At 36.3% G+C, this 16,216-nt stretch overlaps 1 protein-coding gene across 1 annotated transcript in view; it reads right to left on the reverse strand.

The window, feature by feature from the left end:
- Window positions 1-16,216, reverse strand: part of Cmpk1 (cytidine/uridine monophosphate kinase 1) — a 41,770-nt gene extending 25,554 nt beyond the window's left edge. The window contains exon 1 of the mRNA XM_047519731.1: window positions 15,929-16,216. Coding sequence (XP_047375687.1) covers window positions 15,929-16,096 — 168 coding nt within the window. The 5' untranslated portion in view covers window positions 16,097-16,216. The remainder of the gene's footprint in view (window positions 1-15,928) is intronic.

Genomic DNA, 16,216 nt, shown 5'->3' on the forward strand with positions numbered 1-16,216 from the left:
AATGGATCAAAGAGGAAGACCAAGCAGGGAGTGGCGGCACATAACCTGGAAACCCAGGGACTAAGGAGGCTAAGGGAGGAGAATCCCAAATTTAAGGCCAGTTCCAGCAATTTAGCAAGACTTTATTTTAAAATAAAAAATCAAAAGAGCTGGGGATATAGCTCATTTATAAAGCACCCCTGAGTTCAATCCCTAGCACCAAAAAATAAAAAAAAAAAAAAGATGACCCGGCCCAGAAATCACCAGGGAAATCAAGTGCTCATAGACGATCATGTGAAAACTTTCAGCATCAATGAATGAATAGGCACAGAGGTCTTATCACTCTTAGAAAACACCGACAGTTTTGTTAATTAAATAATCAATTTTTATTGTCACTGAAGAGCCTAAAATCTACATACTCATCTTATTTCCGGGCAAAAACAGTATCTTAGGAAGTTCCTACTATATCACTATGACCCAAATACGCAGGTGGCATAGGTTAGAATTCAGTTAATTCCACTCCTGTGAAAACACTTCAAGAAGGGCTAACAGCAATGGTAATACTGAAATTTAGAGGTTTCTTAACAACCATTAAGCAGGTCAAATTGTACTTGTTTCTTATTTTAAAAGGGCTAATAAAATTAAAATGAGAATGGATTTTACCCTGGGAAAATCAAAAGCAAAAAAGTCATCTTAAGAGATGCAATTCCTTGAGAATGCAGATTATAAAGAGCCTCATCACAAAATGACTGCATTTTAATAGCTCAAGTACTCTTTAAGAAAAAAAATTAGATTTAAGAATCAACACTTGATAAAAATGTACAAAGGCAAAACTCTGAGTGACAATAATAGCAGGCAAACAAAACATCTGAGCACTGGCAAAATTAGCAAACTAATGGGGAAATGCAATTAAAAGAAACAGAATTCATCAAAGAACACAAGAATGGCAAATAAAGTAAAAATAGTGTGGCTCATGGTTTTATAACTAAAACTAAAGGCTTTATAACTAACTCTGCCACATCGCAGTGTAACACTGGGAAATTAATTTAACCTTTCTTGGTCCTTTTTTTTTTTTTTTTTGGTGGGGTAGGGCGCATGCGCAGGCAGCATGTTACTTACATTGCTCAGGTTGGTCTCTAGGTTATGATCCTCCCACTTCAGCCTCCCCAAGTAGCTGGGATTATGAGTATATATCAATAAGCCTAGCTTCTCAGTATTTTTTAAACAGAAATACTATCTATACTACCAGAAATAACATGAACACTACCCTACCAGCCACAACAAAATACTATTACTAGCTCTAACAACTAGAAGAATCTCCTGAAACACATAGTCCTAAAATCACGAACTATACACTATTAGATTCAAGACCTACTATAAGAGCACTCAGATCAGAGAGGAGTTAGACAAACATACCTTTTACTCATAATCAGTTTATTTTGGAGCAAAGTCTACAATAACTGGTAAATAAACCACAAGTTACACACCAATAAAGGAACAGAACTATCAAACCAGCTTAACATCAAATGAAATGTGTTCAAAGAAGGAGCAAACCTGGACTGGGGTTGTAGGTCAGTGGTAAAAGCGCTTTCCTAGTATGTGTGAGGCACTGGTTCAATCCTCAGCACCACATAAAAATAAATAAATAAAATAAAGGTATTATGTCCATCTACAACTAAAAAATATTTTTTAAAAAAGGAGCAAACTTAGAAGAATAATGATACAATAAATATTGCAAACTATGAAAATCCAATTCATTATGCAAATAGCCTTAAACACAGAGGCTCTAAAAATCAGCATCAGGGATATATTTGAGGATATTAAAAAGCTTCTGAGAACCAACAAAAATTTACCTTGTTTACTTCTTTTTTGTTTGTATTTTCTGCTTACATCATCCCCCACCCAATCCTAGTACTGGGTATTGAACCTACAGGTGCTCTACCACTGAACTATACTCCTACTCCTTTTTTTTTTTTTTTTTTTTTTTAATTTTGAGGCAGGGTCTTGCTAAATTGCTGAGGCTAGCCTCAAACTGCTATCCTCCTACCTCAGCTTCCCTAGTTGCTTGGATTACAGGTGTAAGCCACCACACCCAGCTCTGCTTACTATCTTTTTTTAAGCAAACACATCAACAGCTTTTCAACCAACTAGCAGTGACTAGAAAAAACACATTTAAAAGATTCTATTCAAAATGTCAATAAAAACTTAAATTTAGGAATAAACCTAAAATTAAATGTGTAAGAATAATATTAAGAAACTAAAAACACTTTACTATAGGAACTAAATAAAACCAACATCATAAAAGGAAGGCACTCTGCATTCTTGGATAGAAATATTCCTGCTGAAAATACTTAAATTTCCACAAATTAATCTATAAATTATTACTACCTCAATAAAAATTCGATTGCAATTTGTTTTTGTTCATTTGTGTTTCAGTGCTTGAGACGGAACAGGGCCTCTTGAATGCTAGGCGAACACTCTGCCACTGAGCTATACCTCCAAATCTGTTTTTAAATGAAACTTGATGAACTGATTCTCAAGTTTCTTAGAAAGAATAAATGTGAGTAAATGGCCAAAATTGAAAATAATATTAACAACAACAAATGAGGACTTCTACTACAACCTGGCATAAAATACTATAACAACAAAACTATATTACTGGCATGGCAGCACACACCTGAAATTCCACCTACTTGGGAGGCTGAAATGGGAGGATCCCAAGTTCAAGGCCAGCCTCAGCAACTTAATGAAACCCTATCTCAAAATAAAAAATAAAAAGGGCTAGGCGTATAGTTCAGTAGAGCAGTCCCGAGTTCAATCCCCAGTCCTGCAATAAATAAATTAATTAATTTAATTTAATTTAATAGAAACCAGTTTGGTTTTGATACAAAAACAGACAAACAGAACAATGCAACTCTGACACAGAATCCAGAAACAGTCCCAAATAAAACTAGGAATTCAGTAAGTTACAGCCAACATCTAAAATCAGTGGGGACTCAGGGAAAAGCATGGCTCAGTGGTAGAGTGCTTGCCTAGTAACATATGTCTGGGTTTGATCCCCTGCCCTGCAAAAACAAAAAAATAAGTCAATGGGGAAAAGATGAACTAATTAATAAAGGATACTCATGCAACTGGCTATCCATCTGCAAAAAAGTAAAATTAGATCCCTGCAGCATACTATATATACAAAACTAAATTTTAAATTCCAGATAAATTAAAGCTTTAAAACACAAACAAGCAAAAACCCTTTGATAGTACAAAAGAAAAATAATCTTGAGATAGAGAAAGGTGTTACTAAACAAAATATAAAACAGCTAAGGTCTATGTTGGACCACATAAATAAAAACTTTTTTGGCCAGGCGCAGTGGTGCACGCCCGTAATCCCAGCAGTTTGGGAGGCTGAGGCAGGAAGATCAAGAGTTCCAGGACAATCTCAGCAATTTAGCAAGGCCCTAAGCAAATCACGGAGACACTGTCTCTAAGTAAAATACAAAAGGGGTTAGGGAGGGTCAGGATTGTGGCTCAGTGGGAGAGCGCTTGCCTAGCACGTGTGAGGCACTGGTTGAATCCTCACCACCACATAAAAATAAACAAATAAATAATAAATAAATAAATGTCCATTGAAAACTAAAAAATATCTTTTAAAAAAAGGGCTAGGGATGTGGCTCAGTGGTTAAATGCCCGGGGTTCAATCCCTGGTACCAAAAAAAAGAAAAAAAATCCTTTTTGAACAAAGACAGGCATCATAAATAGAATCAAACAACAAGCAAGAACCTGGAAGAATACATTTTCACTACAATATTTTCACAACACATGCATGATATATATTGTATATAAAGAGATCCTACTAATCAATTCATAAAAACTCAATATAAAAAGGGGAAAGCAGGACAGTGGCACCACTTATAGTCCCAGCTACTCTGGAGGCTAAGGTTGGAAGATCACTGGAGTGTAGGTGTTGGGAGACTAGTCTGGGCAACAGAGCAAGACTCTATCAAAGATAAGGGAGTAGCACCCCTGGGTTCAATACCCAGTACCAAAAAAAAAAAAAAAAAAAAAAAAAATAGAAAGTAGCGGAGGACAAAAGACAAGAACAAACAACTCATGGCAGTTTGGGGAGAGAGGTTCAACCTCATTGGTAATAATGAAAATGCAAATTTAAAAAATGTGATTCCATTTTCCACCAATCAGATTGGTTAAAGTAAAAAAGGCTATTAAAATGACAATGGCATGGATACAGGGAGACCAGTACGCTCATACTTTAGGCAAGTGCTCAGCATTTTTAGGGAGAATCTGTCAAAGTCTATCAAAATTTAAGTTTCCCCTTGACTAAGTAATTCCACTTTGGTAGCACATGTTCAGAGACACTTGTAGGTGAATGTGCATGTTCATGGTAACATTATTGGTAAAAGACAGAAAATCTAAATGCCCACCAACATATGAATGGTAAAACTATTGCACATGTTATGAATTGGACAATGTGTTCTCCCATGGAAAGCTCACCAAGATACATTGTTTTAAAAATGCAAGACATAAAACAATAAGTAATGTGTCCACTTTTTAATTTATGCACTTTCAAACTCTGTAGTTTTATAAGATAGATTTATATACATACAAACTTTTTAAGTTTTAACTTTTAAAACCCATGCACATCTCTTTTAATTAACTTTTTATTTGTTCTACACATCTTTAAAAAATACAACAAAGCAAGATTTAAATGTTTTATTAATATTGAATCCCAACAGCACAGCAAAATTAAATTAAACATAGCCTCACTTCAAGTGAAGATAAGAATCTCAATATAAGGGGGCTGAGCAGGTAGCTCAGTGGTACAGTTCATGCCTAGGTGTCCCCATCCCTGTTACAAAGAATCTCCAACATTAAAAAAACCACCATCTAATCTCAAGGAAATAAAAAAAGAAAAACTTGCACAATTAAAAATTTATTTAAACTCTAAAACTAAGTCATTTTAGAAAATAGCCTTTATATATGCCTGTAATCCCTGCTACTTAGGAAACCAAGACATGAGAATTTCAAGTTTTTGCAGTTTCGGGAATTTAGTGAGGTCCTATCTCAAAACTAGAAAAGGGCCAAGGATGTAGCTCATGGTAGAGCACCTCTGGGTTCCACCCCCAGTAACCTCCCCCCTCACATACAAAGATAATAGCAGCTTTAGAGATAAGCTTTTGGTGAATTGCTCTAAAACCAAAAATCAATTCAAATGTTTAGATAAAAATTTCTCTGGAAAGTGATCCACCCCTCAAACAAAGGAAAAACAAAAGTATAATATAGCAACATAGAAACACTGCACGGGCATGAAGTCAAGAGTTGTAGGAGGAGACAAAAAACAGTCCAGTTTCATAGACTAGAAACAGATGGAAATTTGGAGACATACTCAGTTGACAGGATCCAAAAGGTACAGCAGAAAAGGTTAGGAAAAGAAAATGTATTTGATGAAGCCCTACTCTAGACACTAGAGTTCAAAATTATAAACAGGATGTTCTGGAAATGCCATTTCCATGGCACAGACAATATACCCACGCTATTGGACTCCAGAATAACCTGTTGGTGCACTTTCATAAGTTTACTATGCCAAACAATTTTCTCATTCACTTTAGAGAAAATGTGTCACTGCTTAGACAATAAAGAATCACTTTCATTTTTAGTTTAACAACCTGTGTTAATAGAAGAAAGCGTGAGAAAAACAAAATCATTTGGCTTTGAAAAATAGTACATATTTTAAAAAATTTAGTATAAAATTTACCTTTAAGCATGCATTTTGTTCAATCTAAAATTAAAGTCAGTGTAGGAATTTATTTTTGGATGACACAGCAATCAAATCTTGGTCCAGCCTAGAATGTAATGTTGATCATATAAAACTGTGTTATTTTTGTATGGTAGAGTAGAATATAAGGGGCTCCTGGTTCTTGATTAGAACTTAACTTTATCAAGTAAAATGCACTCCAAAGTGGGAAGCTTCATAGAAAAATTTTCTATAACATTTTCTTTCCTGCCATGACAACACAATAGAAAGAGATCTGAAAACCATTTGCAAATGAACACCTCCTATGCTACTAGTCTGATTTAATTAACTACTATACCCACTATACACTGCAACCAAAGAAATGAGAGACTGTTTCTATCCCACCTTCTAACTTTCTATCCATCACTCTCCCCTCTCTTTTCCACTCCCATGTCCCAAGCACAATATACACATTTATCAGTTATACTTCTTTTGCAGTTTTGGACTAATTTATTAGTCTTTTCATCTCTGGTACATACATATGGTACATAATATGGTACATACATACACAAAAGAGAACTGTAAATTCTAACATGCAAGATGTAAGACCTTATTATTATTAACTTTTTTATTTCATGGACACTTGCAAGAAAATAAAATAATCAACAGGTTGGGAGAAAATTTCTGCAAATCATGTATCTGGATAAGGAACTGTATCTAAAATACATAAACTTCCACAATTCAATAATAAAAAGATATGTAACATGATTAAAAAATGAACAAAGATAATTTTTAAGATACAGTATTCTAAAAACAATACTACTTTACACCTCCTAGATGGTCATAATTTAAAAAACAATCACAAGAAAACAAAAAGTAAGTGCTAGTGAAGGAGAGGAGAATCCTTGTACATTGCTCCTTAGAATGTAAAATAGTATAACTGCCATGGAAAACAATTTCATGGTTCCTCAATAAGCTAAACACAAAATTACCATATCAACTCAAAAAATTCCACTCCTAGGTATATATTTCAGAGAAATAGATGTTTGTACATCAATGTGTACTGCAGCATTATTCACAACAGCCGAAAAAGGAAACAACTCAAGTGTCTATCAACAGTTGAATGAATAAGCAAAATATGGTACATACATACAATGGAACAGTACTCAGTCACTAAAAGAAATCAAGTTCTGACTCATGCCAATCCAGATGAACATTGATAATATTGAGTGAAATAAGGCAGACACAAAATGACAAGTATGATTACACTTATATGAGGTATTTAGAATAAGCAAGTTTACAGAGAAAAAAAATAGATTATAAATTAACAGGGGCTGGGAAAAAGGAATACAAAGTCTCTGCTAAAGGTTAGCTTTTGTTTGGGTGATAAAATTTTATTAGAAATATAACAGTGGCAACAGTTAATACATTCATATTGCAAAGGCTGAACTGTACACTTAAAATGGTTAAAATAGCAAAATTTCATGTTATATTTTACAATTTAAAAAACTAACAGGATAATTAAGATACACAGTATTAACTTGTGATACTTATATGACTATGAGGTCATTAGTTCCATTCGTTACCCACTATGAATATAAATAGCATTTACACCTTAAGTTTTTCCTTAAATCCATTTGTCCTTTCTAAAATGCAAAAATCTAATTTGAAACACTAAGTAGAAAGACTTTTTTCTTATTCAATAGATTCTAAAATACCACACAGATTTTTTAAATCTGCTAACTGATTAGCATATCATTGCCTTATGCTGTAGTAAACAGTGAGAATATCATGATCCCCCATAACAACTTTTGTACAAGTTACTTTTTGATCTCTCTTTCATATATGTCTTTTCTAAAATAAAGTTCACCATTTACACACTGAGTGCTATGTATTGTACTAAACACTATAATAAGCATTACCTCATTTAACCTTTATAACAACCTAGTTGGCATCATTTCCAAATGAAGATACAGAATCAAAAAAAGCCATACAGCCAGGCACAGTGGCACACACCTGTAATCCCAGTGGCTCGTGAGACCCTGTCTCTAAATAAAATAAAAAATAGAGCTGGGGATGTGGCTCAGTGGTGGAGTGCCTCGAGTTCAATTCCCAATACCCTCCCTGCCAAAAAAAGCAATATAGTCATAGATGCTTCACAAAGATTCAAATATCTGACTTCAAAGTCTACATTCTTTCCAAAACTTTGCTATACTATAAGAAAGTTGGCCCTAATATACTATTTCTTAAATATTTTTATTGTAAAGCTACACACAAAAAATTGTTACATTTCAAAAACTATTTCTTTTTTCAATGTTAGAGGATCCTTGGTACCACTCTGAAGTTATATAAAAACACAAAATACAGAAGGGAATATCAAATTTACTGGTACTCCCATTCGTATAGTATAGAACAGCAAAGGCACTTATACTCATGGTAACTGGGTAATTTGTCTTTTGGCTAGACTGGGTTACATGCTAACACTGAAGTCTTGAGATACAAATCTGTTTTAGGACTGGCAACACCACCTACCCCATTTTGTAAAAGGCTCCATTTTACAAGAGAGGAAACAGATATGCTGGCTCGTCAGTAGTGGAAAGCTGGCACTTGAACCCAGGTCTCCTGACTCTTAGTGACTATTATTCTTCAGTAGGCCTGTGAGGTAACCCCTCCGTGACCCATGTAGAAATGATAGTCTTCTGCCTTTAAGCTACCATAGTAGTTGAATACCAGAGTCAAGTCCACTGGTGAATGTTAAAAAAAAGAGAAACTCAAAGTTGCTGGGCTTCTACTGAATCCTGGCATGAAGAAGTGATCAGGAACTTACTTCATCCACACATAAAAATCCAAGTATATTTGACCCACCTTGATTCAGTCCAATTTTGACTATCCTTGCTTCATTTGCTTCATTCTAACAGACCAAGAAAATTTTCCACTATTTGAAAACTTAAATTAGTCATCAAGTCAGTTTCAATTACATAATCAAAACATCTACTAGGCTTTCTCTATATTCTCAGTAGACACCAAGAAAATGAAAATTCATGTTATCTATATAAATAATACATAATTAAAAGGTAAATCCCATGACTTAAATTAAACACATAATACTCTTCAATAGCAAATATCAATGACTAATACATTCTGGGAACTCTATACAGAATGGGAAGGGAAGCAATCTTTTGTGTAGTCCTAAATTAGGCATATTTAAGTACTTGTTGGTATGGGCTATATCCCAGTGGTAAATGGAACCAACTTTCAGGTCTTTTTGAAAAGACTGATGAAAACCAAGCATGAAATTTGTTTCAGGGGACCCAGTTTCCTCAAAGTAAAAATTTCTGAGTAATAAGTTTAAAAAAAAAAAAAAAAGGTATTTTTTTCTTTACTCAAGTGATGTTTTGTTAACTTTACTCACCAGGCAGGATAAAACTGTCAGCAAGCACAATGTCAATCACACCTGTTCTCTATTAAGTTCAAAATGTTCTTATCACATGTTTAGTCTGCAAAAAATGTTCTTGATTTGCCAGTTAAAGCAACCGAAATGTCAAAGCAAATACACTTTCATATGGCAATTGGGTTAAAAGTACTAGCTTTAAGGTAACCAGAGTAAGTATGACCAGGACAACATGACCCAAAGAGTAAGACAGTACTCTGTTCCCATCCTTATTCTCATATCTGGTCAAAAAGTCTTTCCTACTAGAGAAACTTCTCTGAAATGCTTTGAATTTGAATTCAGAAGGCCAACTGTTGTGGGGTGGGTAGGGAAGAATGAAGGAACTTTGGATTATTCAGAGGAGAGTAAGGGAAGGGTGGGGTGGTAGTGATGGGAAGGGCAGTAGAATGAGATGGACATTATTACCTTATATACATGTATGAAAAAATAATTTTAAAAAAATTTAAAAAACAGAAGGCCAACTGTTAAATGACTATACTCCTGTGTGTCTTTTGAGGATCTTCAGTGACTAGAAATCTCTTTCACGAGCATCTTAACTAGAACTTGGTGTTTAGATTAACCAATTATTGTCAATGAAACTTTAATCTAAAGGGTGTAAATCAGGTATTCTTCAAAAGCAATATAGATAATGGAAAAAAAAGTAATATTGAAATGGGGTGATGATATCTAATTATGATTGGGGTTAAAAAATTACACATGTATTTTTTTTTCCAGAGAAACCCCTCCTGGGCCCATCACAACACGCTCATATAGTTGGAGACAATTTTTCTTTTAATGCATGACTGAGCTGGCAGAAAAGTAAAGAAATAACTCAGATATAGATAAGACAAGAAAGCACAAATGTGGAGTGAGTGCTAGATTTGTGGCTGCCCTGAGATCTCCCCATCCCTAAAACACTGATGGCTTAGAGTCTCAGATTTAATGAGGGAGGGAGGATATATACCACCACCACAACAAAGACTTGAGGCCTAAATAGGGTAGAGGATGGAGGTCAAATCAGCGTTCCACATAATGTCAGGACCCCTGAAGAATGATATTCTTAGCGGTTGAATTAGGAAAAAAGAATTCACCACAGAGAAAATAGCTAAAATTCCCAGCCACAAATTTATACTAAAGAAACTCCAAAGGATATATTTTAAGAAGAAAAACAATCTCAGAAGAGGGATGTGAGGCACAAAAAGAAATGGTGAATGAAAAAAGAAAAATAGTATGTATGCATGGGAGCCATTTTAAACAAACTTTTACATCTTTGCTACAAAACATTATCATATCGTGTGTAAGGAACAAATAGATAACATAAAATTAAAATTCTGAAAAACAGAATAGAAAATAGACCTAAGTGTCCTAAGGTGTTTGCATTGTTTGAAGAAAAGTAAAGATATTAATTGTTAGACTTTAAATGTGTGCGCAAAATTTCTAGGGTAATCAATAAAATAAAAGGAATATGCTCACAGCTTCCAAAGTAGGAAGGAATAAATCTGAAGGCCAAATCAAAAGACAGGGAGATTGTAATGACAGGTAAAAGAAACAGAACAGCCAAAATGATGATAATACCAATAACAGCTAACATTTATATAGGACTTGGCATATACCAGACTTTGTTCTAAGCCCTTTATATATTAGTTCATTTAATGCCCACAAAGACCCAATGACATAAATGCTATGTATTGTTACCATTTTACAGATGAGAAAATTGAAGCAGAAAAGTTAGATTATTTTGTTAAGATAACACACATAGTAGATGGTGGGGTGAACTTTCAACACAGGCAATCTGACTCTGGAATCAGAACTCCATAAACTGCTTAATAGACAACACACAGGTATGGCACTTGGAAAATTTGCATCCCTTCAATTAATGTTTTGTCAATGTTTTGTTAGACTAGAATGCCTAACAAAGAATAAGTACAGATCAAAACGTTTTCCTTCATTTACTATTTATAGATAAGAAGGAAAGATATGTTAACATATATGAAGTCATTTTGTTATGTAGGTTCTCTTGGGTAATCCTTATGATCTCTGTTTAAGTAGATTAATATTCCCAGTTTTCAGTGTTGGAAACTAAAAAGCCAAAAATTTTAAAAATTCACAAAGGAACATGAGCCCCAGGTCTGACTGACTTCCAAACCTACTCACATATTTATGGAGCATCAATTTATGCCAAGACTTCATGCTAGACATGAAAGATACAATTGTAAGTTTTAAAATCCAGGGTTTGGGGCTGGGGTTGTAGCTCAGTGGTAGAGCACTTGCCTAGCATGTGTGAGGCACTGTGTTCAATCCTCAGCATTATATAAGAATAATTAATTAATTAAAGATATTGTGTCCATATACAACTAAAAATAATATTTTTTTAAAAATCCAGGGTTTTTAGAGCTTATAATGGAGGACTCAAATAATCAAAAGAAAAAATGAAAATGAATTACAAACTAATAAACATTACGAGGTATCCTGAGGATATATGAGAAACCTGACCTAATCTAAAAATGTCAGGGAAGTTTCACTGAGGAACTATCATTTAAGTCCATGGTTCCCAAACTGTATGCCAAGATGCCCTGGAGTACCACAGCAAATTTGCAAGAGTGTCCTGCATTTAAATTTTCAAAGAAAACATAGTAAAACTTGATATATGTAAGATAACAAGTGAACTACCAGTTCAAGTAGCTCAGTTTCAACATTAGAGCATGGTACATTCCTTTCAATGACACCATATCTTTGTGATGTTTCTGTTTTTGTTTTGTTTTAGTGGGCAGTTGCTATGAGAACAAGTACTACATGAAAATTGATGTGGAAAAGGAAAAGAAGGTGGAAATGTCCAATTTGATTCCAAGGCATGAGAAACTGCTTCAAAGAGTCAAGGATTCTATGGACCATTTCTTTTTCTGATAATTTAAAATTTTGTAAAAAACAAAAAACTATTACTCCAATAAGAGGAAAGAGTCCTACTTTTAAACACTGAACATTAACATCCGATGGATATTTTTTCTAACTAGTTTTTTTTTTTTGAGTGCTAATCTGTTTGGGGGATTTATAATTAGGAACTTGAAAATCTGCTCAGCATACCATTAATTCACTGAGCATAAACAGAAGTGTTACATGAGAAATCTGAGGAATACAAAGCTTGGTCTCATTCACACTTCTGGTTCAGAAATTCAAAGCACTAACTACTACTTGAGCGCCCCCTGGGGACCAAATTTTTAAAATTCACACATTTTTGGGAGAAATTCATAACTTCTATAAATATTCATCCAACAATTATTTATTAAGTACATACTGTGTGCCAGGCAAAATGTTCAGCAATGGAGACAAAAAAATGAATAAAACCAAGTTTTTGATTTCTATATGCTTAAAATCAATAGCATCCCAAACTTTTTCTAGGTATAGTAAGTAGGATGGCAATGCAAAGGATGAGTTATGCATAGAAGTCATGAGGAAGTTACGACACAGATGACAAATATACTTTTTGGGTGTGCCAGAAAGCAATTTGGCATGGATATAAACCTTAGTCATAAATTGTTTATGTAAGTAAAATGTTCACAATCTGTAAGAGAGCAGGTTTAAATATTTCTTTCAACTAACACATATAAAACTGTGGTTGTTATTTTCAAAAGTAAGTTTAGGTTATATTCCCAGTTTCTCTGAGGTCATAACAACAAGTATAAATAAAGTTTAATTATAAAAATTCAAAAATAACACAGCAATTCCATAATTTTTTTTTATAAACAAGTCATTACAAAATAACAATTCCATTCTGGGCACTTAACTAGTAAAGTTTTGCACCAATTTATTATTTGCTTATTTATTTATTGGTACCAGGGATTGAACTCAGGGTGCTTTACCACTGAGCCACATCCCAGCCCTTTTTATTTTTTGAGACAGGGCCTCACTAAGTTGTTGAGGTTGGCCTCAAATTTGTGATCCTCCTGCCTTAGCCTCCAAAATTGCTGGAATTACAAGTGTGTGCCATCACTCCTGGTTTGCACTGAGTTTTAAAATGGCTAATTTTCAAAAACAAACTTAGTACAGGAGGACACAGATTTAGAAATAGTTAGAAAACAACAAAAACTGGAAAAAGCCCAGTATGAATAAATAGGCAAGGTCAACCCCCAAACTTCCTCAAATCTTTTCTTCCCAGTTGGGAACACTTTCAGAATATCCTATCAAATTTGCCTTTTCCTCCTCATGGAGCAATTAGTAGAATAGAATGCAGCCTCCAGAGGGAGGGAAAAAATGTACCAGCTTTCCTCCAACTACACTCCTTTTCCCTAGCTGCAGAGCTCCAGGGTCTTAGACAGAAAGATCCTCAGGTTCTGTGGCCAGGACTCAGAAGTACTTACAGTAGCCAGGGTTGGAAATCAATATAATTTTCTCCAAGAAAGTATTCTATTTCAGTCACATTTCAGGTACCCTATTAACTAAATTAGTTTTGACATGATAGTTTGGGAATTTAACATTGATGCAGATATCTTTTTCCCTATAGAAAAAATAATTGAGTTCCAAACGGTATTATCTTTTGGAATTCAGTTTATGAATACTGTATTTAAAAAATACTGAGCCAAGCTGGACACAATGATGTATGCCTATAACCCCAATGACTCAGGAGGCTGAAGTAGGAGGAGCACAAAAAAAAGCTCAGAATGCAATGTCTAGTCCAGTGGTAGACTTTAAGAGGTACTCCATATAGTTTGAGTAGTTTTATGCAGTCTTCTAGAATTTTCTTCGTGTTGGGTGCCATGGCACATGCCTGTAATCGCAGCAACTCCAGAGGCTGAAGTAGGAGGACCGCAAGTTCAAAGCCAGCCTCAGGAACTTAGCAAGGCAACTTCACCAGACCCTGTCTCAAAATAAAAATAAAAAGCACAAGGGATGTGGCCCACTGATAAAGCACTCCTAGGTTAAATTCCTACTACCAAAAAAAAAAAAAAAAAAAAAACAACAACAAAAAAATACTGAGTCAAAATACAAGACTCACAAAAGGAAGTTTTAATAATATAATACATTATAGGTATATCTCACATGGAATCCAATAATTGGTAAGAATATTCTTTGTTCAGTAATAGTTGATTATATTTTAAGCCTGTTAACTTCTTTACTCTGTTCAGTAATAGCTGCTAATATTTTAAACCTCTTAATTACCAATTATTGGATTCCAGTAATATGGGTAGTATTAGTTGGGTGTGGGCATTTAAAGACACCTCATGTTTCAGAAAGAAAATACTTAAATGTATTCAAATGTAACAATAAATATAACTCAACCAATTTTTAAAAGGCAATACTACTTCAAAACTTAAAAAAAAAAACTATAAGAAATCACGAAGTTTAAAGTACAGAAAAAAATCATTTGCATCTGTATGCCAGATATCTTGCCTCATTTAATATTCACAAATACCGTACAGGATAGGTATTTCTATTTTCTCCGTTTTTACAATGGAACTCAAGCTAAAAGTAACCTGTCTGGTGCGAGAGAAACAGTAACTACAGTCACGGTTTGAACACATATTTGACTCAAGTCTTAGTCCCTCCCCCTATTATGCTATTTATATGTAAGAGTCATTTTGTATGTAAAACAAAACTTGAAATAATGCACTTCTCACTTGTCTTTTAAAAAGTGAAAACCCAACAAAATTAAAGTGAGAAAAATAATATTTTTTGTTGATAATTATAGATAATTATAAATACAGCTGTAAAACACAATGACTTTCAGAACACATCTTACTTTTTATGGATGTTCTCTAGAGAATAAAATATAGGTCGAGAGTTGATTTATGAACAAAGGAGAGAAGTAAAAGCACAAAGCAAATATAGGTCATATCCTGGAAAAGGAGGAAATCATTTTACAAGTTCTGGGTCAAAAACTTGTTGGCCAATGAGTTTCACAGTGATTTTTTTGGGCGTTCTACGCCAACACAGGTCACCTCTTCCGTTTGTAGTTATTTTGTTTTCGTATCTCCCAAACATTCCCCATACTGTCCATTAATCCTTCCCAACTATATCACTGCAGATAACCACGTATCTGTCACTGAAGACCGAAAAATTTAACTGGCAGTTATTGCACCTTAAAGCAAAAGAAAACTGTAACAGGATGCTTGCGATGGGAAGTGTTTGAAATTCAGTCAATCTGGGTGCACAGCCTCTTATTTATTAGGCGGGACAACTGAGGCTCGGGGAAAGGAAGTGACTCGCCCAAGGACAAAGCGTGAGGTAGGCAGCAAGGCCAAAGGCTGAATCTTGAGCTCCCTACAGCGCTCCACGGCTCTTTCAACCACAGCACTGGACACAGTCTCCAGCTTGGCACTGCCCCGAAGCATGGTGTGGACGGGGCTCACAGAGCACTCTGCAGTTGACAGGGCGCCCGAAGTAACCCCTGCCCCTCGGGGTTTCTCTCTAGGGTGAGGGTTGGAAGTTTGGAGGGCCTGCAGCAAAGCGCGGAGAGCAAAAGCAGCGGCGCACGGCCTCGAGCCCATATCCGCCCTCCTCCATCCTCACCCTCCACACAACCGGCGGCACACTGACCTCCGCGCCGGGCCTTCTCCCAGCCCACTCGTGACACGCATCGGGTCCCCAAAACGCAGGGAAAAGGCGGCGCAAAACTAAGCGCCCCGGGCAGCCCCCGTAGCGGGCGACCACGCGCCGGCGCCCCTAGCCGCTGCCACGCGGGCGGCGCGGTGGCCGCCGGGACGCGTAGTCCGCGGCCGCGGCCGGGGGGCGCGGACCGCCCCGCCGAAATTCCCGGGAGCCCGCAGCTGCCCGGGCCTCACCTCGACGATGCGGGCGCACTGGGTCCCCTTGCCCGCGCCGGGGCCGCCGAGTACGAACACGACCAGCGGCTTCATGAGACTGGGAGGGCAGAAAAGTGGCCGGCGGGTCAGCAGCGGGAAGCTTGGGCCCAATACGTGTAGCAACCGGCGGCAGCAGCACCTCAGCATACACCTCGTCTCTGACAGCGCCCGGCGCGGCGCGGGCGGGGCGAAGCCAGGCGGGGCGGGGCGGGGCGGAGACGGTGGGAAAAGGGGCGGGCCCAGTGGGCGCCGCGACCCGGCCGCGGT

The sequence above is a fragment of the Sciurus carolinensis genome, chromosome 1 (genome assembly GCF_902686445.1).
Source record: "Sciurus carolinensis chromosome 1, mSciCar1.2, whole genome shotgun sequence".
Classification (NCBI taxonomy): Eukaryota; Metazoa; Chordata; class Mammalia; order Rodentia; family Sciuridae; genus Sciurus; species Sciurus carolinensis.